At 37.8% G+C, this 25081-nt stretch overlaps 2 protein-coding genes across 4 annotated transcripts; both read right to left on the bottom strand.

Annotated features, from left to right (window-relative positions):
- Positions 1-761: 761 nt before the first annotated feature.
- On the bottom strand, positions 762-7999 carry psmg2 (proteasome (prosome, macropain) assembly chaperone 2). The gene is made up of 7 exons (XM_034705599.1): positions 7777-7999; positions 5563-5734; positions 3850-3908; positions 3632-3750; positions 3361-3540; positions 2983-3103; positions 762-1292 (listed from the first exon to the last, which is right to left on the bottom strand). Exons 1-7 carry the CDS (start codon positions 7831-7833, stop codon positions 1212-1214), a joined length of 789 nt encoding a protein of 262 aa, XP_034561490.1. The 5' UTR covers positions 7834-7999; the 3' UTR covers positions 762-1211.
- Positions 8000-8436: 437 nt separating this feature from the next.
- zgc:136493 (uncharacterized protein LOC692276 homolog) lies at positions 8437-15881 on the bottom strand. 3 transcript variants are annotated; one of them, XM_034704163.1, is made up of 7 exons: positions 15771-15881; positions 15472-15580; positions 12383-12761; positions 11997-12168; positions 11602-11780; positions 11412-11508; positions 8437-9526 (listed from the first exon to the last, which is right to left on the bottom strand). In XM_034704163.1, the coding sequence occupies exons 2-7, from the start codon at positions 15577-15579 to the stop codon at positions 9370-9372; spliced, it is 1092 nt and encodes a 363-aa protein (XP_034560054.1). In that variant the 5' UTR covers position 15580; positions 15771-15881; the 3' UTR covers positions 8437-9369. The 3 variants fall into 3 exon arrangements, with proteins under 3 accessions (XP_034560054.1, XP_034560056.1, XP_034560055.1); XM_034704165.1 differs by lacking the exons at positions 15472-15580; positions 15771-15881 and adding an exon at positions 14338-14426; XM_034704164.1 differs by lacking the exons at positions 15472-15580; positions 15771-15881 and adding an exon at positions 14349-14413.
- Between the last annotated feature and the right edge of the window lie 9200 nt (positions 15882-25081).

The following is a 25081-nucleotide window of genomic DNA, read 5'->3' on the forward strand; positions in this document are numbered from 1 at the left end:
CTTCTTACTCTATTGGTACTAAAAAACGTACAATACGAGTGTTGACGGAAAAAAAAAAAAAAATGGCAGAAGGATGACTTGTTCTTGCTAAGGCAAGTGGTTAGCTCCCCTAGCAAATAAATAGTTTGGCACATACATACCAATCCATGAAATGTTACCCCATTGATCATCGTTTTGGTCTTATTAACATAAAATAGGGTGAAGTTGGTTAGCATGTCGCAGGACGAATTTAAAGAGACAAACTTTTACTTTTATTCGAATATTTTGAACAGAAATCAGGATTAACGGTTGGAAATCAACTTGAATTCAACATTCATTTTTATTTGATAAAATATGTTTTGGCAGAATCTTGCTACTAATTCTAGGAAAAATATTTTGCTGGCTGTTCATGTCTGAGTAAAGCCTTCACTTTGTGGTTTCTCTGCAGTTTTACTCCTACTAAAGACTGCAGTCAGGACATTCCTCTCCCACAACTAGCTTACACAGAAACCATTCCAAACAAAGCAGACAGAAGGGAATAAACCACCAACTTGGCGGAAAAAGCTTCACAGGGTGAGAGTATGAATTAGCGTTCTGTCTCCATGTTACCAATATGTAAGCTGTAACATGTAGAGAGGAATCAAATTACAGCAAGGCGGGTGGGTCTGCCAGGAATACAGGATGGCACCATTCCAACCACTTTCAGTCAAGCGGGCAGAGGCAGGGTCCAGTGAGTGTATCAAAAGAGAAATCCTAATAGTTTACGATAAATTCACACAGCATTTTGTAAGAATCTTTTATTGAAAAAAAACTATAACAATAATATTCTTTAGTATACAATAGTACTACTGAAGTGCATGTTTGGATCTGTTCCTGTGTATGATGTTATGTTTTTACATAAAAAGATCATGGTAAACTGGGATGCAAGTCAAAAAGCAGACAGGTAGGATCAGTTTAAAACCATGTTGTGAAGTCTGTCACGCCAGGTAAACTCAACACATGACGTTGTTTAGACGACACAGTGTCCTATCCCCAGTCCTTGCCCCAGGTATTATCAGCTTAGGGTACCAAAAACAATCATCCTTTCCCCAATCAGATTTTCACGAGTGAATATTTCACAAAGCTCTGTAAAATACAAATGTCAAAGAAAACATCCAAGCATTTTTAGAGTTCACTGCATTTCCCAGAAGCTGTGCTAAATATAGCAAAAAACAAATACCAGTATGTGTGTATCAGAAGAGTGCTGGAGGAATGCCGCTGCCAAATAGGAGACTCCAGGAAGTAGGGATCTTCCACTTATTGGGCTGTTGGCTCTGAAACAGGAATCAGTAAAATACATAAATGGAAGGAAATAGTCTGAAGTCACACAACATTATTTTTTTGTTTCAAGTTTTTAATTTCTTGTGGTATGGAAAAATGTTAAAGACAAAGTGTCCCTGTAGCCTGGTTTATACTTCTGCATTGACTCCACACTGTCGTGGCCGACGCCATCCTGAGCACTACACTGCAAAAAGCCAGCCTTCAAAAAAAAAGAAAAAATATACACAAATTGGGGGTATATTACTTAAACTAAGCAATATAAGAATATAAGAATACTAAGAATATTTGGCTTGTCAAGACTTTCCAAAACAAGTAAAAATATCTAACCCCAATGAACCCAGAAATACCTTAAAATTAGTGTATTTTCACTAATAACAAGTGCATTTCTCTTGATAGAAATACAACAATATGAGACTTCTTCTCTTAATATGTTGAAAATATTCTTAAATTAAGTAAATGCTAGTGCCATTGTCTTGACATAATGACATGCACGAGGCATTACATTTCTTGAAACCAGCAAAGTTATACTAAAAACTAATTTACTTTTCTTGATGGACAGACAAAAGTTAAGAATATATTTCTCATTATGTAGGATCATTTTCTGCCTTGTTATTTGGAAGAACTTATCTGAATGTAATTATTTCTGTTTGAAACAGTTTGAAATGTTAAATATTTCAATATTAAGTGTCAGTTTACAGTACTGTGCCAGCTGTACTAATAAATAGCAGTACATATTTTCTATTGTTTCATTGTAAATAAAACTGGATTTGCATTTGGCTGTCATCTGTTTTAATTGTGTGAAGAGATAAAATTGTGTCAATCATGACACTAATCAATTATTTCATGCTTGAAATAAGAAATCATGACTTTGAAAAAGCAGTTGTATTCGTCTTGTATGTTATAAAATGATGAAAATAAAAAGATAATTGGGGAAAAAAAAGGGGAAAAAAGCATTTTTATACTTGAGAGTGTTGATGAAACAGCTTTATAACAGTTGATATTCTAGTTTCAAGCATGTATTACTCAATATAAGTCCTAAAATCTCAGTAACAAGCTGTAATATCTTACTGAGATAATTTAGGACCAAAACACTCAAAACAAGTGAAACACTAACAGAAAAACTGCTTAGTGAGAAAAACTATCTTATCATGCAAAAAATAAGCAAATCCCCCCCTTATCTGAGATATTCAATCTTACTTAGATTTCAGTTTTTGCAGTGTACATCACGCGTCAGGATATCTGCGTAGCTCTTCAATACTCGGCCTAACAGTTGTAGGCAGTGTGTTTCCAGTCAGATCACCTGTTTCCAGTCCTACTACGTTTTCTGCTTGTTTGAGCACAAGCAACTACAGCAACTCTGAGCGTGCTATTCTAAGCTGGAACTGATGAATGTTGCTGTTGATCATACAGAAGTTACCACACGGATGAAAAGAGAGAAGACGACGATTCCAGAAATGATGTAAACACAGGAAATATGATGCTGCCTGGCAGACCAATCACAGGGCTTGCACTCTGTGTTATGTCGACCTGTAGTTACATTTTGGAGGAGGAGCAAGTCAGGCTACATGTGTAGACTTGTGTGTAGGAAAAGGGCAACGCGGACCTACAGCGTAGGTGACAGTGTCGGTGCGACGCAGAAGCATAAATCAGGCAAAAGACTGTATGATAAAGTGTGTCACTCACAGGACTGTCCAGCAGATGCAGCCAGTCGTTCAGGTGATTGATGAGCGTGAAGGCGTCTGGGATGTTGTCGCCCTCCGAACAGAAGAGCAGCAGCACAGCCAGTGGGAGATCCTCTGCACAGCTGAGCACAACATGCAGCACACATGGTCAAGCCCAGAACAAAACTTGTAGATAATTCTCCACGTCATGAATTTACAATATACAGAGGTAGTTATGCTGTTTTGTTATTATTCTACTAGATTAGATTATTTCCTGCACATATTCTAGCTAGCACACAAAACCCATAATATTGTGTACTATGGGGCACATTTCCAACTGTCAGTCATGATACTAAGTGACTTTGCCTGGAGGCTGATACATCATCTCTCTTCTCTGTACCTGTCTGTGTAGAGTCCTTTGGTTATTCCTCCTCCAGGGATGTACAGGCGCGGCTCTGTGTTGACATCCGTCACTCCTGGAAAGGCTTGCACTCGCTCCATTTCCCTCCAGCTGAGCTCTTTGAATGTGTCCGCACTCAGCTTCAGCAGAGACGGAGTGACCAGGTACCTCAATGCAGTGCTAACACAGACAGGTTTGTAAGACAACATGAATGTAAACAGCACAGGGAAAGAAATGAGACTTCATATACGTTAAGCATAAAGTTAGGTACCCTTGCATCTGTTGGTCGTCCCTCTGGTAGGCGTGGCTGCTCGACAGAACGACAGTCCTGGAGAACCCGCTGGCTTTAATCCAAGTTACAAGCAGCTGTCTGAACTTTTTGGATTTAGTCTGAAATAAAACAACATAAAAAGCTTTCAAATGCAGGTCCATGGATTGCTGTCTATTAACTCAGTTGATCATATAGTTAAATATGATGGAACACAGTACCTGAATAATTGGTGCCCTGATTTGAAGAACTGCTAACTTCAGATCTGCTGCTGTGTACACTGTTGATGAGAAAATTAAATGAGAATGAGATTTCTGAGCGTGTTGGATTTCCTTCAACTTTACAAAGCAGCTTGTGAATGAACTGTATCATACTTTAATCACAGTGGTAAAACTAGGGTTGCAACTACCAAACAGAGAAAAGCTCTTGCGTTCTCTTCCCTATTGGCACGACGGTTGATATTGCTGAACTGGAAGAACGCTGCTCACTCATCTTGTCCGTAATATAATGTCTAGTCTTCAGTTGGAAAAGATCCGATACAGTGTAAATGGCACCCTCCAGAACTTCCATAGCACTTGGGATGGTTTTATGAACTTTGTCAAGGATCTTGATGGGCTGCAGTTTGACTGATTAACATCCAGCAGATTTGGTACACTGTTAAAATACTTTGACTGGCAACACTTAACCTATGTGTGCAACTGGAGCCCCCCCCCCCCGTGTGTGTGTGTGTGTATGTGTTTTTGTTTTGTTTGCTTTTGTTATTTTTTTCTAACATTTTAAGGTTTCTGTTGTTGGTTTAGTGGTGCCTGGTACGTTCCACCAGCACCCTTGATGTTCCTTTCTAGGCTAATTTTGACTATATTATATTTGTGTCTATATTTAACATCTTATCCTCGATTTTTATGAATGTATGTCCATGTAAAATCAATAAAAATATATTTAAAAAAAAAAAAAAAACTAGGGTTGCAAAGGGGTGGAAAATTATCGGTAAATTTCTGGTACATTTCAATGGGAAGTTAAGCTGGGGAATTTTGGAAATATTTCAAATTGGAAATTATGGGAATTAACTGGGAATTTAATTGAAAGGTATCATATCCAAGCATAAATATTTGTTTTGTTATAAGCAGACATCCATCTAAAATAATACAATTAAAACAGATTTATTTGTGAGTAGAACTTTATCAAGTGTTAAATATTTTATTGAACAATCAATTCTTTCTTTTTTTGATATTATTAACATTCTTAATATTATTTATTTTATATTATTTTATTTATGTATTTGTACTTATATTTATTTATTAGCATAATATATATTTTTTATTATTTTCACTATTATTACAACCACTCCACTTGCTTCTCTGTTTCACCAGATTCTGAAGATGTTTAATTGTCAAAACAAGCACAAAGCAAATTGTTTGTAATTGCTCTTTGGTTGCCAATAAAAACATAATTACAAAAAAAAAGGACAATCAATTTTTTCATTTAAGACCAAAACATGGATGTTGAGTTAAATATTACTCATCCCCCCGACCCAACCCATTCAAAAATCAACAAAAATGCAATCCCAACAAAGTCCCATTCCACCTGCAAATAAAAAAGCATTTTCTTGCATGAAATCTGGTCGTTTTAGTCAGGATTATGCTAAAATATATTTTCCCCAACTATATTTAAGTCCCCTATTAAGAGCCAACCTTCAATTTAGTAAATTCACTGTATTAGACTCTATTAGAAAACAAGAACACTGTAGATCACCTAGTTCTGTACTCTGGTAACTAATATATAATACATCCTTTTCTTTTATTTCAAGTAAGCAAACCATGACCCCAACACTAAAGGGTTGCTATTTCTTGTAAAACGTATTTAAAATCTTTCCAAAGTACCCCACACAGGCCCATATGAGGTCATGGAATCTGTCAGTAATGATCAGACATCACCTTCTGCAGGTGTGTGCAGCTCCTCCACTTCCTCACTGCTGGTGGCGTACGGGTTGTTCCCAGCCATGGGGATGAGACAGTCAGTGTGAATGTGGCCCACTCTTTTCATGTTAAGTGTGGACACCATGAGGTCTACAGCCAGCTGGCCCACATTACCAACAGCAACTGCTGGCTGCGGGGGAGGAAAAGAGTACACTGAATCAGACAGATATAAAACTTAATTGTTCAGTAGAGGAATGTTGCAAAACCAAAAAGCAAACAGGTTTATCCCATTCCACAAAATAACTTTGTCTATCAAAACTTTGTCATAGTTACACTCTGATGCACATATCTCAACAATCATGCAAAGCATTAAAGTAATGAAAATACATAAAAAATTAAATATACTTTTTTTTATAATGTAGCCCTGGAAAAGGAGACAAGATGTGACCCTTCCTCAATCTGTCTCTCCAATAGTTTCCTCAGTAAACTTGATCAAATAGGTTTAACACCAGACCATGACAATGTTAAGTTTCCGTCTGATCTGTCATCTCGCACTGTGTCTGACTCCCACGCTGTCAGCAGCACAGGAGGGATAAGTTTCATGTGCTGGAATTTTACAGCTGAACACACAAGATATGCTCTTTTCCACTATGACTGTTTGGGGAGTCTATTTTTTTTCACAACACAAATGATTAAGCACAATTAGAGCGAGTCAAAGTGCTTTGCAAAGTTAAAAACAGAACATCAATGACTTTAAAGGGAACAATGTTGAGAAAAATATGGTCTTGGAATACACAACATTTGAAATGATTAGCTACTTTAAGGAAAGATTTGAATTGATTTAGTCCAATCAGAACAACACAAAAGCTAAAGTTAGAGAGAAAGTTTTTAAATGCTTATAAAAAATATTGAAATCAATACAGATGCCCCCGTATGAGTTACGAAAGCACACAAGAACACCAGCCACAACATCTATCATTTCTATGTGGCCGTTTTTAACATTTGTAGCCAATGCTGCTGGGTAGATGTCAGGTGAATTGTTACCACGCAGCTGAAACAGCCTGTGTAAACATTATAAACTATTTAAAGAATCCAGGATGAGATGTGTCATCAGAAAACACTACTTACACATGTACATAATAATCAACAGAGATATAATCGCATTGTCAACACAGGGCGCCAAACCACACAAATAACACAAGCTGAAAGTTCCTCACTGGAGCTTTAAGTCTCCCTTCTCTTAAATCACATCCAGTCAGCTATGATTTAGTTTTTAGGAATCCCAGTATTCATGTTCTCATATGCATCAAGCTCCTACTATCGACATCACATACCCTTCCTTTTCATTTTCAATCCTCCTGTTATGTTCGCAGGATTAGGGCCACTGAAAAAAAAATTAAAAATTAAGGTCCAATATATTTTCTTTTATTATTATCATTCTGAGATTAAAGTAAGAATTCTGATATTAAAGTCAGAATTCTGAGATTAAAGTCAGAATTCTGAGAAAAAAGCCATAATTCTGAGATTAAATTCAGAATGTTCAGAATTCTGAGTTTTTTCTCAGAATAATAACAATAAAAAAATGGATTGGACCTTAATTTTTTCCCCCAGTGGATTAAAATCAGAATTCTGAGATTAAAATCAGAATTCTGACTTTAATCTCAGAATTCTGAGATTAAAGTCAGAATTCTGAGATTAAAGTCAGAACTTTGAGATTAATGTCAGAATTCTGACTTTTTTCTCAAAATAATAAGAATAAAAAAATATATTGGACCATTTTTTTCCCCCTGTGATTTAAAATCAGAATTCTGAGTTTAAAGTCAGAATTTTGACTGTGAAATATGTGCAAGCAATAATTTTCATGTTATATGTTGGTTTCGCCTATCAAACCAAGCAGAAGAAGTTTTATACCGAAAAAATACTTAATACACTTAACTTAATACATTTTTTTTTAAATATTTGAACTTTAAAAAGGGCCAACTTGACCCGCAACATAACAGGAGGGTGAAATGAATAAAATATAAAGTTAAAAAAAAGACTACCATGCATCACTTCCATCCAGGAAACTCAGCTTAGTTTACTGATACAAACATTAGCAGGATATTAATCCCGGAAGACCTTGAACCTATAATAATCTGGTAGAAACACAGATTAAAAAAATAAGAGTATCGTTTATGTGAGGGAGTTTTGCCCTTTTGCCTCAAAGTGAAACCATGAAACAGATCCACTCACCATGACGAGGGTGAAATCTTTGAATGAGGGCGGTGAGTTTTGTGAAGAGATAAACATGGCGCTGCTCAGTTGGCTGAAATACAAATTGGTGAAGAATAATAAATAAAATGTTTGTTTTCCTTAAAATAATATCCCCGGTAGTTTTATCACTTCTGTTTCACTGCCTGGTGTTGTGGACCTTTCAGTGCTCGTGCTTTACCGTCGACTGCTGATGACTGAATCGGTTTAGTAGCCCCTCTAAATGCCTGAGTTAAATCATCCCGGAAATTTTCTGTTAGACATTTACAAACAGTAGAAACACAGCTCACTTGGAACTACTCATATTTATCTATCCATGTCCTTAATATATTTAAATAGTGGTTTCGGAATTTCTTTATAATCAGGCATTTTAATGGCCGACTGCAGCTCCACAAAGATTTGTATGTTAAAGAGATCTACAACTCCTATTGAGCTAGTGGAAATGTTGAGCAGTAACAGAAAATATATGATAGTAGAAAAGTGTACAGCTATGTGTCACTCATAGTAAAATCAATCAAAATAAATAGGAAAAAAACATGTAAAAAATAATGCAACACAGATATGGAAATAATCATTTTTAATGAGTCATGGGCTATTCAAATATGAATACGAAATACATTTATTCCATAAAAAAATCTGCTATAAAAATAATTCATTTATTTAGAGTGAAGAATATGGATACATTGTGTTGTAATAAATGAAAATAGAACCAGGACCTTTAAATGTTTGCATGCCTGTGACGCTAAAATGCTCCCAATGACAGAAACATTTATTTTCGATTTACAATAATATTACAAGGAAGGCACTTTTTTAAGCCTGTGTATAAGTTTAAGCCTTTCTAAGACTGATCAGACAATAAATCCATTGCTACTTTATTACTTAAATGGTCTAAGTGTGGTATAGTGTCTTTTTTTTCCTAGGATAATGTGAAAGGACAGAAGTAATTAATTTACCTGAAAACAAAAGAGAGGACATCACCCTGTGGCAAACAAATATGCTAAGGAAGTATTACCATGATTGGTGATCATTCACCAAAAGTAAATAATTTATAGGACATATTTTAACCTGCAGTCTGAACTCTTTCACCCGTAGCCCCAGCTACACATAAAAGCAATGCCATGGAGGGTGATGACTTGGGCTTGTGATTTTGTTGGGCAGACAATTCAAAGTTTTTACTGAGTTGTAGGAACCATTCCCAAATGTGAGTGCAAAATAGGAGGTAGTTTTATTCTTATTCGTATCATTATTACCTTGGCTTGAAGGAGATGCAGCACCTTCATGACTTTGTATCTAAATGTATCAGCAATTTTAAACACAATAAAGATATGAGGCTGCACATATACATGAAATCAGCAGATTATTTCATACTCAACATTTCTTTACAGAAAAGTGATTTCAAACATTATCTAACAGCATTATTAGTTATATTGATACTATAATAATAATCACAGTGATTGCGGCATATAATTGGACAGAACACTGTAAAACTAAATAAGTGATGACCTTTTAAAATTGCTTCATTCTGCAGTAGAAAAACACAGTACACTCAGGACAGATCAGGTGTAGTGAGTCAAGTTATTTACGTATCACTTCGTTGGGAATAGGTTGGCCTTCCAGCACAGCTACAGCATTATCTACCATCTTCTGCACCATCTTTCTTGTTGTATTGTAGGTGTTTGTTCCAACATGAGGAGTGATCAGCACATTGGGGAGACGAAGGAGAGGATGATCCCTGCATATGAGGAAGAGGAAGAGAGGTTGTTAGAAGAATAGCTAAAATGAATAAGTACTTGCTTGTCTGTACGCACGGACTTGTTACAATGTACTTTGTCAACCTTTCTTATTTGGTAGATTGTTTTTTTGGATACTGGGGCAGTATATGAAACAGTAAGGTCAACACTGGCATATAAACACCTCAAACTATGTATGCAGACAGTGATATAAAGTGATGTTTGAGCATGTTTAATATACCTTCAATATCAGCTTATGTTTTTAGCTCCATTTTTGGTCTCCACCACTTTATTAGCAGGATGTCTGACTTTATAGCTGCTACACACCCCACTGTATGTTCACCAAGTGATGCTAACTGTCTATCTGGTTAGGTAGCATGTAGTTGTTGTGTGTTTTGTTTTGATTTGTTTTGTTTACAGCCTTTTATAGGTCCACATTCATCAAAGATTTTCTCCTCATTTCAGCTTGGTTCTCCTGTCACTCCCTACTGCAAGAATCTTGGCATCACCTTTGATAAAGACCTTAACTTCAACCAACATATCAAAACCACAGTTCAGTCTGGGTTTTTTTTTTACCAGCTATGCAAAATCTCTCAGATCAGGCCCTTCCTTTCACACCATAACCTAGAAATTGTCATGCATGCATTCATCACTTCCCGATTAGATTATTGTAACTCACTCTACACCTGCCTAAGCAAACACAACCTCTCAAAACTTCTGCTAGTCCAAAACGCTGCTGCCAGACTCCTCACACACACACCAAGAAAAGGGAACACATCACACCCATTTTAGCCTCCCTTCACTGGTTGCTTGTGGGTTTTAGAATTGATTTTAAGATTTTAACACTCACTTTTAAAGCCATAAATGGACTGGCCCCTAAGTACCTAAGTGAATGCCTTAAAATGTATGTCCCCAACTGCTGCCTGAGATCCTCCGGCAGGTCCCTCTTGGAACTTCCAAGGGCGAAGTTAAAAACCAGAGGCGACCTGGGCCTTTGCAGTCAGGGCCCCGTCACTCTGGAATGACCTGCCGGAGGAGATCAGGCAAGCCACATCCTTGTCCTCTTTTAAATCTCTTTTAAAAACACACGTTTTAAAATGTGCTTTTACTTCTTAACTCATCACTGCCTTTTTAATTTCTGCATAGTTTTGATTATTGTCTTTTACTTAACTCATTTTAGCTCTCCTTACCTTTGTCATGTGCTTTGGTGTTTTCACTCGCTGTGTCTTGCACGCTGTAAAGCACTTTGTAATGTTTTTAAAAAGTGCTATATAAATAAAATGTATTATTATTATTATTATTATTATTATTATTATTATTATTATTATTATTATTATTTTAGCCCATTTTTTCAAGTCTGTAACTTTGTTAAAACAGCAGCATTTGCAGGCCACAAAAACAATGAGCTAAAAGGCTAGAAAACTGTTTACAGCATAGTGTTGAAGGAGGTTACTTTCTGTTGGTATATCTATGGCACCCATCAGGTTAGTCCATTTGTAGTGATCATACACAAATGTTAGAAAACCGCTGATTTCTGCCCTTTAGACATAAAAGGGGACATTATATGTTTTAATAGTTGTTTTTTTAAAGAAATAATTTGTAATAGCATTATAAATCCATAAAACAGAGTCTTGGCCCCAAATGGAAGTAGCTGTACCCAGTTTGATCTGCACAAACATAATTGTGCAGGGACTGAGTACATTCTGTGATAAAGTGTGTTTCTCTGCGGTTCAAGAGATCATTTTGACCTTAAGCTCAGTAAAACAGTGTCATAATGAGACAATCAGATCTAAAATAAGGCTGTTCAAGAGAACTGAAAGAGGAAGAATGTGAATTTCTTCTCTCAAAAGTAACACAGTCTTCATTCAATGAGAGTGTGGGTGAGACCTTGGTAAAGGTTCAGGGTGAGTCACGTCTAGCGCTGCAGCACCAATCCTCCCGAACTTCAGCGCTTCAACTAAAGCATCCTGATCCACAACCAGACCTGAGACATGAAAAGGAACAAGATTACAGATTGAGTGTTTCAGGATAAATTAAAAGTTAACTCCTGCAACTGTTTAACTTGAATGATTCCCACCTCTACTGATGTTCACTAGTGTCGCTGTAGGTTTCATGAGGGACAGCTCTCTGTGGCTGATCAGGTTGGTGGTTTCAGGGGTCAGATTAACTGCTATCATGACAAAATCTGACTGTCCAAGCAGGTCATCCATGTTCGCACAGTAACTTGCCCCGACCGCCTGCTCATCTTCAACGCTCCTGAACAACACAGATAATTATGTTTCATATTTTTATATTATTTTGGGTACTTGAGATCACACAACATCGAGAAATTAAAATAATGTACATGTGAAATCAACCAAAAATGGAAACTCAATTGTCCTTTTTTTAAAACAGCTAAATGCAGTACTCACAATTATTTTTTTACCACATTGTTTCCTAAGTAAAACTAATTTCAAGTCATCAAACATGTACCTCCTGTTCCTGTTATGGTACAGGATCTTCATGTCAAAGCCTCTTGCTCTCTGAGCGATTCTGCTGCCAATGTGTCCCATCCCAATGATCCCCAGAGTCGACCCAGTGACTTCAATTCCCATCAGGTCTTGTGGTATATGGGTGGTCTTTGGATCAGTGGCTATTTGGTGACCTTAAAACACAAAGCTATTTAAAGCAATGATGGTTTCACTATGCAGATAGGCTGAGTAGTACAAAAATCTATCTTGTTCTGTTAGTTGTAAGCATTTAGCTGACCTTTGACCTTGGGGACAAAGGCTCATACAGACATATTCTTGAACCCTGTCCAGAAATTTGTAGATGTGGTTTTGTGCTTTTATTATCACAGCTAACTCAAGTTGACTCACCCCGAACAATCTTACGTGCCGATGCCAGAAGCAGAGCCATTGCGATATCTGCGGTGGCATTGCTCACCACACCAGGCGTGTTGGTAACCTTCACTCCCAGACTGTTGATGAACGGGACATCCAGGTGGTCAATGCCCACTCCTCCGTTGGCGACCACCTTTAGTGAGGGGAGCTGGCGAAGAAGTGAAGGCTCGGTTGCCGGGAGCGCAAACCACAAAAACAATGCCTTGATTTTCGGCCCGTACAACTTGGAGTCCTGAAGGAAGTCTTTGTGGCAGACGATGTTGAAGTGTTGTTTCATTATGTCAGTGACCTCTTCCAGGTAACCATTTTCGCCCACCTCTGAGAACAGAGCCCATGGTTTGTTGTCCTCCATTACCTGGAAGCATGACAGAGGTTTAAAGTGGAACAGTCAATCTTTGGATCATCTGATGCCTCATGAGTCATTTGGCTTTTAATACTACTTGGTATTATGGTCTTAAAGAGTGTAAAGTTGGGAACTGCCCTGGACCCAAAGATCCTTCATAAACAAATTGCTCCACACTCACTACATGGTAATCTTGTTTATTGTAACATTTAAATTTCTGGCACTCTGCTTAACTTGATAGGCTACTTATTTGTTAGAACCATGTGCTTTGTAACTGTGGTAATCTAATAAAACATGGGCCAAGGAACAACATTTTCACAATGTGTAAGGAGCTAAGAAGATCCCCACCACTTCCACGTGTGTGAAATGTGTATGTATTTAAGGCTGGCAACTTCTTCACTAAGATTAGCATTAAGACTGGGAACCATGCTGGAAACATAAAAACAGTCAGTAGTGCTGAGATTGAAAAGTGACCTATACCATGCCACTTCATAGATGGTGGCCTGCCGCACCTGTGTCACTGCTTATGCTGTTCTTTACCAACATGTCAGGGCCCCAGTCACTTTTCTTTTGATCAGGCTTCAAATAGTCTTACATTGTCATGTTTGATGATTTTTTTTTAACTATTGAATATCATCTTCTGACTTCACTTCTCAAAAATAATTTTACAGCTGTATTGAAATCCCATCTAATCAAACACATATTACACATGTAATTTATTTTCATTATAATAAACAATCAATACTGCACTTCTAAATATATCATATACTATCTATCATATGTATTTACTCTCAACCACACTTTGTGGCAGAAGTGAGAACTAGATGATAATAGAGGAGCTATTTTAGTCAGCATCCAAGGTTTTTCCACCTGTAGCTGGAGCTTCAAAGCTACTGGCACATCCACATCCTTTTCCTTGTACTGAAAATGGTCTAACACTCCTCTTTGAGACATCTCTGATCCTTCTAGTTCCCATTTAACACAGTATTGATGATTTAGCCATCCATTATCTTGACTGCTCATCCTGTTCGGGGTCGTGGGGGGCTGGAGCCTATCCCAGCTGGCAATGGGCAGAAGGCAGGGTACAACCTGGACAGATCACCAACTCATCAGAGGGCGAACATGGAGAGACAATACACTCACACCTACTGGCAATTAAGAGTGACCTATTTACTTGGTGACTGTGTTTGGACTGTGGGAGGAAGCCTGCACGGGAGAACGTGCAAACTGCTCACAGAAGGGCACCTGCCCGGCCGGGAGTCGAACCAGACACATCCTTACATTAAGGCTACCCACTGCACCACCGTGCAGCCCTGCAGCATGGATAACTGTCTTAGAAAATTCTTATTTCTATGAAGATGCACAACAAGTCTTAAGTATCTGTTTGAACTGAAGGAATTTCAATATGCATAGAGAATGATTTCACTAAATCAAAGTTAAATGAATCCATTTAATTTCTTTATGTAGAAGTTAGACTATAAAGTTTCCAAAATAGATGCATGGGTTCTCAAATAGCTTCTCATTATTTACAAAGATTTTAACAAACTGTTAACAATAAAGACCTCAAACACGTTTAAAAGTAACATACTTATGACCCACATTAAGAATCCTGCCAAATGTTAGAACCGGACTGGACACGACTTCGGTCTTGTTTCCGTCTGCTCTTCAACCAGGAAGAACAAATTAACTATTGCGAGGATTTCAAAATAAAAGCTTTTTTCAACAACAACATTAGGCTGCCACTTTAACTTATAATAATTTATAATGACAACACCAGCAACAAGAACTGTAATCATAATCACTGTAGTAATCATTATGGTTGTAGTTATTGTTGTTTTAACATAACATATCATATTGTATTGATTTTATACAAACAATATTAACAATAAAAAAGCAAAACCAGTCTAATGTGAATGAACTTGATGCCACTGTACAACCTGAGAAGCTTTTAATACTCCCACCATCACAGGACTGCAAAATATATGGGTCAGGAGGGTTAGTAACACCATCCTGTTTAATGGCTAACCTAAATTAAGGTCAAACCAAACACAAGGCATGGTAAGTTTTGAACTTAGAACCCTGATCCTGTTCTCATTTTAGGCATCTCTGATTCTTTCTGTGTTGCATTCATTTTTTAGGGAATATTTTGTAGATCTTACTTCGACAAAGAATCTCTCAATGTACGTGTCCCTTCATTTATTATATTTTTAAAATCCTCAGAGGTAAAATAATTTTAGTTCTCATTGAGTCAAACTCCTCCATAATTCAACTCAAACACAATATCCCCCCATGCCAATGTCTACATTTTCAAATGTCACTGTTATTAAGAAATCCTAAGGTTTGATCCAATCATATCTTGATGACATCAATGTGACATTAGCAGGTACATTTTTTTTTCATGCTGTAAAAGCTCAATTGAAAGTAAAAAGAACTCTTCTTATGGTCATGGTCAGTGTACTGTCCCTTTAAGATGTGTCAGTCTGCACTGAGTTGATCAGTTGGACTTCAGTAGAATAAGTCTGTTCATTAATGCAACATGGGTGTTATCTGATATTAACACACCTGTCCACATCTCATCCCTAAAATCTGACCTGCACCAACACTTCTTCTGCACCTCTTAAAATTGCTTCCCATTATTCTCCTGCACTCCAACATACTATCAGCCCCTTCGACAACTGCATCTGCTATACTCCAGACTGTCCATTCTAAATTGCACAAATACCTTATGGTGTTGCATCTGTTGTGTAGATTTCTGCAGGCTTGCAAATCGCAGAAGTCGGTGTGCTTGTGCTGGATCCCAGAGTCTCTTCATATAACGGAGACTTTGCATTCTGACAGGCAAGTTAATGATAATGTCAATATATAATCTGTAACAATAACATTGTTACACAAAAAGTGATTAAAAGTTAGCTCAACAATACAATATTGATACTCAGAGAGGAAATGCATAAATTAATTTGATTGATTCATGAAACATTTTAAATTTTATTCAGTTTAACTTGGAGTTGTTTAAGTTCTCACCTTCAGCTGAAACTTGAGATGTTTCCTTACCCTCTGCTGTAACTGCATGAAACTGGAGGCTTAATAGGGAGACATTTAGCTTGTCTTAGATCATTTCTGACCCTTCAGATTAAGTTTCACCTTTAGAGAGGGTTGTCTGCGCCAAGTGGCATGAAAAGGAAAGTAATTCATTCAACTGCAGTGACCGGGGTAGGCATAACTTCAGGGTGGTGATTGTGTAAGACTGAGCAAAGCGACCAATGGTCACATATCTTCCCACCACTCATAAAGAGACAGTGCTAGAAAAACAGCAAACATTGTAGGTGAAGTTTTGGTTCACTTGCAGTCATTTCTTTGTTAGTGCCTGAATGTTGTCCCTCCACATTCTGATTTGATTCATAAAGACTAATTTTCCTCAAAGGGGAAGTTAAGGAACTGTAGCAGAAAATAATAATTGTAATAGCAAGAACATGTAATTCAAAGTGCATGCATACAAACTGACAGTTAACCAACAAAACACATACTGAACAAAATCTATGTATCATAAAATCAAAACAATTTTGAGTCATCAGAAAACACTGTTTGCATAAGAAAGAATTACAAAACACAGACACGTGAAATGTGCTTACATTCACATTATGTTCCACGAGAAGACATAAAGTTTAATGCGTCACAGACTCAGCTGCTGCTTACCAATGCCTTCAGCCAAGTCATCAAGCTCTTTAAGCTCACGTGCAGCAACAGAGAAGTGAAATTTATGCGTTGCTGTTTTTTAAGCGTACACATATGGCATCTGTGAGAATCTGCAGGAGGCTCTGAATGTGTCAGTTTGACATTTTAAAAATAGGAGCTCATAAAAAGATTGTCTAGTTGGGATCATGCTTTGCTGAGCAGAGGTATGATGTCAGAACAGTGAAAGGGACTGCTGTGCAAACTGGAAACATGCAGGCTACTCATGGATAAGATCTTACCTTCATATCTTTACATTAAACTACAAAATGCTTTACTGTCAACTACAGCATTCAACAACAAGTTTTCTACCCCACAAGGACACAAATGCCTTTTGAAGCTGTAACCACTAGGTGGCAGTAAGACATTCACATGTATCTGGATTACATGTGGTCTTGCATTAACTTCACATGTGTTTGAAAGCACATGTCAGTGCTGAATCACCAACATTGCCTGCTGCTCTTCCAGTGTCAATGGCACCTTCATTTAAGCTGCTTCATTTTTGGTAGATGGTTGACCTCCACTTCCAAGTCACATCAAAAGAATCTGCGGATAACAAACTTGTATAACAGCAGCTCCAACTTTTTTTGCATACTTTCTTCTCTTTAAGACCTAATAAAGATGAAATATGTGCAGGTTATTGCCTTAGTTTAGGCATGAGAGGGATTATAAGTTCACACAATGTTATTTCTGAAGGAATTTATAAGATCAAAGGAGGCAAAAATATTTTTTAAAAAGACATTTTTTAAAACTTTAAATTGGTTAGTGATGTAAACATCTTTGCAAACAAAAAGATTGATGTTGCCTCATAACTCAGTACTATTTCATCCATCTGCAATGCATTATCAATTTGGGATTTTAGTTTATATTGCTGTGTTTAAAATACTTTGAAATAATACTTTTTACATGACAGCTTACTTTGGAAACATCATCTTCAGCCTTCAAAATTCCCACAGGGCTCACTCATTGAGCGTGCATGCTGTTTTAATTCTTATACATGCATTAACACTTAAAAATCTGCCTTTCAAAATGTTCTAGGACTGTATTACAGGAGTTTTTGACTTAATGATCTGACATTCATGACATCTTCAATACGCAGCTTACCTTGGATTTGGTGCCTGTTGGTAATAAGCATTAACTGTGATGTTATTCTCTATGTGTGCATGTAATGGTATAGGTGTGGGTACATGTGAGCCTGTGTCTGTTCTTGCAACAATCCAGAGCATCAGTGAAGGCCATGTGTGCAAGGCAGCTGCAGATCAGGAGCTTACCTGCTTCTCACCATTGCGTAATCTCACCACCTTAATTTATCTGCTCCTCATCTCCTCCCCTACAGGCTCCTCATCCCTCCATCTGCCTTGTCACTCTTCCCTCACCCCCATATACATAATTCCTCCTTGTTCCCCCATATCTCCATGCCTCTTATCACTGGGCAACTCCTCAAAATGTTCACTTTTTCTGCAGCTGCCACCTTTTATGACCCCTGATATCTCCTCTTTACCTCTCTTACTGTATCTGAGTCTTCAGACTTTCTCACTCCCCATAATACTGTCCAAGTGTCGCCCACATGTCCATTAAGCTGGTGAATATCTCCAACCAAGCTCCAGTTATGTCTGCCACCACATCCGACAGCAGGAGGCTTTTTAAGAAAGTGCTGACTCATGTGGTGGATGATTATATTGCTGCTTCACTCACCCTCTCCTAATGGTGGCTGTTTTCCTCTATGCCATGGGCAGAGAGAAAAAGTTAAATGCTTTTTAAAAGTTCTGCTACAGTGACATTTTTCAAGTAAAAAAAATAATAGGATGAACTTTGACAACTCTTGAGCTACAGTTAGTTGACATAGCTGTTAACATTAACCATGTTCTGGCTAATATGACTGTTTTTATACAGTTTGTGTTTGTGAAATACAATAAAGCTAACATTACCATTTAGCTGCAGTAGTCTGTGTTAACTAGCTGGGATAGTCCTACACTTACACTTTGGCCTACCTAAAAACTAGATTAGAGTCATTAAGAGTATTTCTTACCACCCTGCCATTAGCAAGGGTCTTCTGCATTTCTTCTCGTGTTTTATAATCCTGCATAACAACAACAACAGTAATAACTGCAGTGTTAGCTAGGAAAATTGTTAAGTGCTCATGTTAGCTGTTGTCTTATTGTAGCTTATGTTCAAATATGTATCAAATATGTTTTAACTTTCGAATCCCTGGCCGGGTGGGTGCCTTTCTGTGTGGAGTTTGCATGTTCTCCCCGTGCATGCGTGGGTTCTCTCTGGGTTCTCCGGCTTCCTCCCACAATCCAAAAACATGCTCAGGTCGATTGATCACTCTAAATTGCCCGTAGGTGTGAGTGTGTGCATGAATGGTTGTCTGTCTCTCTGTGTTAGCCCTGTGATAGGTTGGCGACCTGTCCAGGGTGTACCCTGCCTTCCGCCCGAAGCCAGCTGGGATAGGCTCCAGCCCCCCGTGACCCCAAACGGGATAAGCGGTCAAGATAATGGATGGATGGATTTTTTAACTTGGAATAAGGAAGTGGTGACATGATAAGAACCACAACTAAATGATAACTTTGCCAGATTCACAATAGGTTTTCAGAGCAGCATTTGAGGTCCCATCATGACTTTGACATCAGATGAAAATTGACCTTTGGCAAATATAGTCAATTTGTATTTTAACATCTCATAATGCATCTCTTATCACAACAGATATTTTCTCAGAGTTCAACACCGACCCTTTTTATTAATGCTGTACAACAACATGACAACATTTTTATGCATGTCATGCTATCACGTTTTCAAACATCAAGGACTTACAGTGTACCTGACCAGCGGTGTCACGCTTGTTACATTACAGCATGCAGGAGACACTAAGTGATAAAGTCCTCAAGTAAACTCAGCCTCTCTATAATAGATTGCTGACGTGAGTCCACAGCCTGACTCAGCTTATCAGCGCCACAGAGCTGTTTGAAGTCAAGGTGTAACTGCTTCTCACTCTACCTCCTCCAAGCAGATAAAAATAAAACTCCAAAACAATGCAGATGACTCGGCTGTACCTTTCAGGAATGGTGTCTGTGCTGCAGTGTCATATCTGCTTTTATGTATTTTCTGACAGAAGAAAATTGCAAAGAAACAAGACAGGGACAATTCTATTTATTATGTCAACACACAATACTTCTCTGCTAAAAGATAAAGTGAGGTATAAAGAACCGTGAGGATGCAGAATAGTCTTAGTAAAAAAATGTATACCAAAAAATGCTAATTAAATAAGTCATTTATCTGAACCATAGATATGCATAAGTTACTACCTGCAAAAGTTTGAATTACGCTTAAAAATGTCATTTTGATTTAGCTTTTGTAATGCGCTTCAATCAGCATAATTAGCTTCATCTAATTTGTGGAAGTGAAGTTAATTTTAAGAGCTATAGCCTGCTGATAGTAGGCTACTTGAGTTAATGTGCACACTAAAAATGAGGAAGTATACAATTCATCCTCCTCCTTTATCAAGAGATGAATTCATGTTTTTACAATTAAAACATTTTCTACACTGTAATGATGCGATTGTTATGTTTTAGTTAAGTTAATTATGTTCATACAGCAGCAATTATCTTCTTACGTCATGCTTAACCCTCCTGTTATGTTTGTTTCTTATAGAACAACAATAATGTCATGGGTCAGCTTGACCCGGGGCTTATTAAATGATTCAAAAGTTTCAGAACCCCAAAAAGTCCTAATAAACATTTTTAAAATGTCATTATTAACTCCATTACTAACCGTTTAAATCAATATGTTGTGCATTGGTGTTCTTTAATTGTCACACATCATAGTTCAATGAGGACAACTCACTCGTTTTTCATGAAAATTCATGTTAAAACTTTTTTTAATGTACATTGGAAAGTGATTGGGGTAAAATATGTAACACAGTTGCAAAGAAACAAACAGTATTTGACACTTCTGGCCACTTTTCGCCTCCACACTGACTGCTGGGTCAAGTTGACCCACGATCAGTATGTGATATAAACATGCAGGAGGGGTTGCAAATGTGTGAAATTAACCATTTTCATTTTATATGTTGTTCACACCAATTAAACCAAGCAGAAGAAGATTTATAGCGAAAATTACTTTTAACATTTTTTTTTTTTACATTTTTGAACTTTAGAATGGGTCAATTTGACCCGCAACATCACAGGAGGGTTAAGGTAGATAGCTAAAATTATGTTTTAATGTTATACAGCTGTTCCAAACAATGCAAATCCTATAAATTTGTAAATGTGTTCTCTTGCAATGATTTCTATTCACACAATCTTCATTTATGGGCAAGTAAAAGACAAGGGAAAGTTAAATCAAAGTAAACGTTTGCTCAACTATCTATGAAAAGACAAGTCATAATGCTAGCATTCACACCTCTTCCTTGCAAATATTACTTTGGCAAAGAGTAAATTTCTGGATAATTTGACATTAGCTAGGAATCTACATCTGTTGTGTGCTGTGTATTGGTACAAAGGGTAACTACAGCGCTCAGCCACTTTCTAGCTGACAGTAATATCCAGTAGGGATTTCAATGCTAATGTTAGCTGTTGCTGATCGTCACTAATGGGTAGATTGATCCCAAAGGTTTCCTTTTCATTGTTTTATCAGTTATTGTTTAATCCAGAAGTTGCAAAACAACAATAACTTATCAGATATTCCACATTAATATGGCATACAGTTAGGATCACAGCAGTACAATGTTGTCACAGTATTTTAGCATCCCACCCCGAGCATTTCATGAGAGAGAAGTGGTGATAATAGCAACATTTCAGGAGCAGGGCCACATCTCAACCCCGTCTCTTCCGTTTTCCCATAATTTCAAACTTGACCATTTCCTCCTTTCTCGCTCTCGTTTCCACATCCCTCCCTCCCTTCCCTTTTCTCCTTCTCCTCCTCTCCTCCTCATCCATAGGATCCTGAAGGGGTTCATCGTGCCCGGGTGCTACGGCGGATCCCCTAGGAAGCTTCCCCAAAGCGACTATGAGTTCAAAATCGATCAATGCAATAATCCGTAATCAATAAACTATCTTTCAAATCTCATTCTGTTGTTGGTGTGGTCCTTGCTAGTGAAATGGCACCTGTTTATATAATTGATGGTAAGACATTCTTCCAAAACCTTTTTTCTTACTTTTGTGTCTTTCTAAAACTCTTTGGCCACATTTAATTTAGGATCTTGATGCACAATAAAGGGTAAACTAACTTACTACTTAAGGGCTGATGATGTAATTTATCCTTAATAAATCTGTATTGTGTTTGCATGAATTTAACTCTCTTAACTTCTGCCTTTCTGTAGGAGTGAATGGTGGTGCTATGTTGTCAGAAAAGGATTGAGGCTGCATGTCCTTCACTGTGCTTAAATGTGTAACTCTTCAACATGAACCATTTAAAGCCTTCTAAAATTGTCAGTGTACATCTGCAGTGCAATTCTTCAGTGACTCAGGCGTCTCTCCCCAAGGGTTTCATCCCTGGGCTTTTCTTGGACACGTTCAGAGGATTTCCCCTCCTTCGGGTGCTTGTTATCTTGCAGGAACACAACGGAGACCACAAACACATCTATACACACACGAGACACAGTTCACACCTATGTCTGTCTAATTATTCTGAAGAAGCTGAACACGCAACTCTCAGCATGTCCTGGTTGAGAATACATTCACCTGCTGGGTAATCCAGTGAGCCTGAGCATTAGTGTGCTGCTCATGACGCACAGCCACAAAGTCACAGATCAACTCTGAGGAGCAGGCCTTGTTCTGTGACTGTTGGAGGATCACCTTCCTCTGGTGTCAAGATGTCCCTGCTTTCGTTTTGTAAGACATGGGAAAACTACAGTACACATTGCAAATAAAACACTCTTGCACTTGGTTTTGATATTACACATTTTTAATTATACAGTAGCTTGCAAACAATTTGCAAATAGATGACAAACGTTACAGAACAACTAACTAAAGAAAATATAATACACTTTTACAGGTCAATTCAAATGTTGTCATCTTCTGAATTTGTCACTTTCTGCAGCTTTTCCTCAATAAGATCGTATTGCTCAGCCAAGAAAATGATGCCAGAGAGCTGAATTAACCTCAACACTTTGGCCACATTCCCTGGCAGGTTCACAACAGCACAAGGTTAGCTCCTCAGGTTAGGTAACAGATAATCAGTAAGAAGAGGCTGTTGGTCCTCTACTTTGAAGCTCAGTGACTTCTCCATCCAGCACTGGCTTCTTAGCCTTGCCTCGTCTCTAAAGCTGCTGTTACCTAATGACGGAGCCCGTGTAGAGCCATGGGGCTGGTTGATTTAGAAGTTGGCTTTGTGGTTCAAAGCCTCTTGGTGTTTGAGCTGGCCTCTCTAGTGTGCATATAGTTATGTATGTGGGGTTTTCTCTCTCTCTCTCTCTCTCTCTCTCTCTCTCTCTCTCTCTCTCTCTCTGTGGGTGTGTGTGTGTGTGTGTGTGTGTGTGTGTGTGTGTGGGATGGGTGGGTGGTGGTGGTGGTGGTGGGGATCTGTGTGCAGAGTTGCTCTTCAGTGGACAGCCAGTCAGATCAATGTTATGCAAACCTATTAGTCAGAGGTTGCAGAGCTGCTAGCTAAACAGTACTCAAGCGCTCTCCCTCAGGGTCAAACTCACTGATGAGCTCTCACTTCTGTAAAGGGTGAATTACAATGTTTGCTTGTTTTAAACCAAAGACTGACAATCAGCCTTATTGAAGAAAAGAAGTGCTCCATGAAACGGAATGACTCAGCCTGTTGCTGCATCAGATCAGACGTCATATTTGATGTTAACAATAGAGATTGATTTAAAGATGTGTAATTTTCTTTTGCATTGTAATTGTGGATATGCATTGTTATTAACCTGCAAGTGTTTTATTAATAATCTTGATTAATAGTTAAAGATTGTATACAAGGAAAGAACAGATGCAGTGTTTGTAAATCTAAGGTTTTACCAAATGTTGTACCATTCTGATGGTGCCTGCAGAATACATAGCACCCTTTGTACATGCAGTAATATCTTTAAAATCTTGATTTACAAGTTTCATGCAGGATAGTGTTTTTGGATGGTGTCCATTTAAATTTCAAGATCCCTGGCTGAAGTCCTGCCAGTGACCTTTGTTGCTTCTTGCCTCTTTTGTCCCACTTGACCTTGTGCATTTTTTATTAATGTTAAGACTGGGACACCTGCCTGGTGATGTTATTTTCCACATCATTGGAGAATGACCTTAGGTTGAGGTTGTGTTTGTCACCATTGATGTATGCCTTCTTTCATGCCCCTAAGTTGGCTAACGTCTTGGTATAGCAATTTTACGGTTACATTATTCATTATGGTTCTGCAGCCTTGCTAGGATATATCACCTATATTAAATTCTCTTAAAGTTATTTTGACATGGATACACATTTTCTTCTGCAACAAAACATATTCAGTCATTCAGTTCAGTATTCAGTTGCATGCATTTGTCATGCATGTTTGTAGACTTTTGAAAAATTGCATGTTTCCGTTTAAATGCAGTAAATGTATATGTCCATATGTGCAGGATTTTGCTGACTCAATAGACAGGAGTGGTTCTCAATGTACTTTATAAGGCCATTAAGAAAATGTTCCCTCGGAACGCCAACTGAATAAGCCCCGTGGCTTTGACTTTCACTAATCATCTTAGGCAAAGCATGGCTCCCAATGTGCCTGCATGAGAACACTTGTACTGGGCCACAACAAGTGCATGGTGGGTTATCATCAACATAATCCCTCTCATCATTGTCATCATCGTGCAATACTTTGAAATATGTAAGCTCATTATGTTGCTGCTCCTACAGACCATACCCAATGAAGTAAATGTTACAGACTGTAAGGGATTATACTTTGAAATGTAATGTAGCTACTCGTGGTGATCTTTGTTATTTGAATTCCTGCAATGGATTGGGTTGCATGTACACATCATTTGGAAAAAAAACAGCAAAACAACTAAGACACACATAATGCATGCAAAACTATAGGTAGAGAGTATATTTACATGAAACCAAATTTGCATTAAACTTTATGAATAAAGACAAACATTTAGATTGCTGTTACTAAAGTACACATGCACTGAGTAGCTGCACAAACAGCAGCTTCTTTAAAGTACTTGAATGTTTGAAATGCTGCTTTTCTGTTTTCTATTTACATTAACTTTTAACACATAAATTATTATACTGATGTTACAGATAAAGATTTACTGATAGGACAAGATGGCAATAAACTGATTTCTGGGCTTTAGAAACAAAGTAAAGCAGAGATAAAGAGAATCCACAGAATTAAGAAATAAAAAGGATATAGCCTACATGAAACGGGTATTATAATGAAATGTTTATGCATGTTAAGTAAACTAATTAGAAATTAGAAAAATATGAATAATGAACTTACTTTTAATATATTCGGGGTATCATCGTCAACTATCAACCCGTGGATCTGTCAGTAGTTATGTTCACGATGATATTGTGATTTTTGTGTATTTATTTGCTTCTGTACATTTTTTGCACACTAATTGCTGTCCAGGTGCTGGCTCCTGTTTGCCAAGACAACGCGGCTTCCCATTGGTCGCCGCAGCACCATGTGA

This window comes from Notolabrus celidotus, chromosome 16, assembly GCF_009762535.1.
Source record: "Notolabrus celidotus isolate fNotCel1 chromosome 16, fNotCel1.pri, whole genome shotgun sequence".
NCBI classification, from domain to species: domain Eukaryota; kingdom Metazoa; phylum Chordata; class Actinopteri; order Labriformes; family Labridae; genus Notolabrus; species Notolabrus celidotus.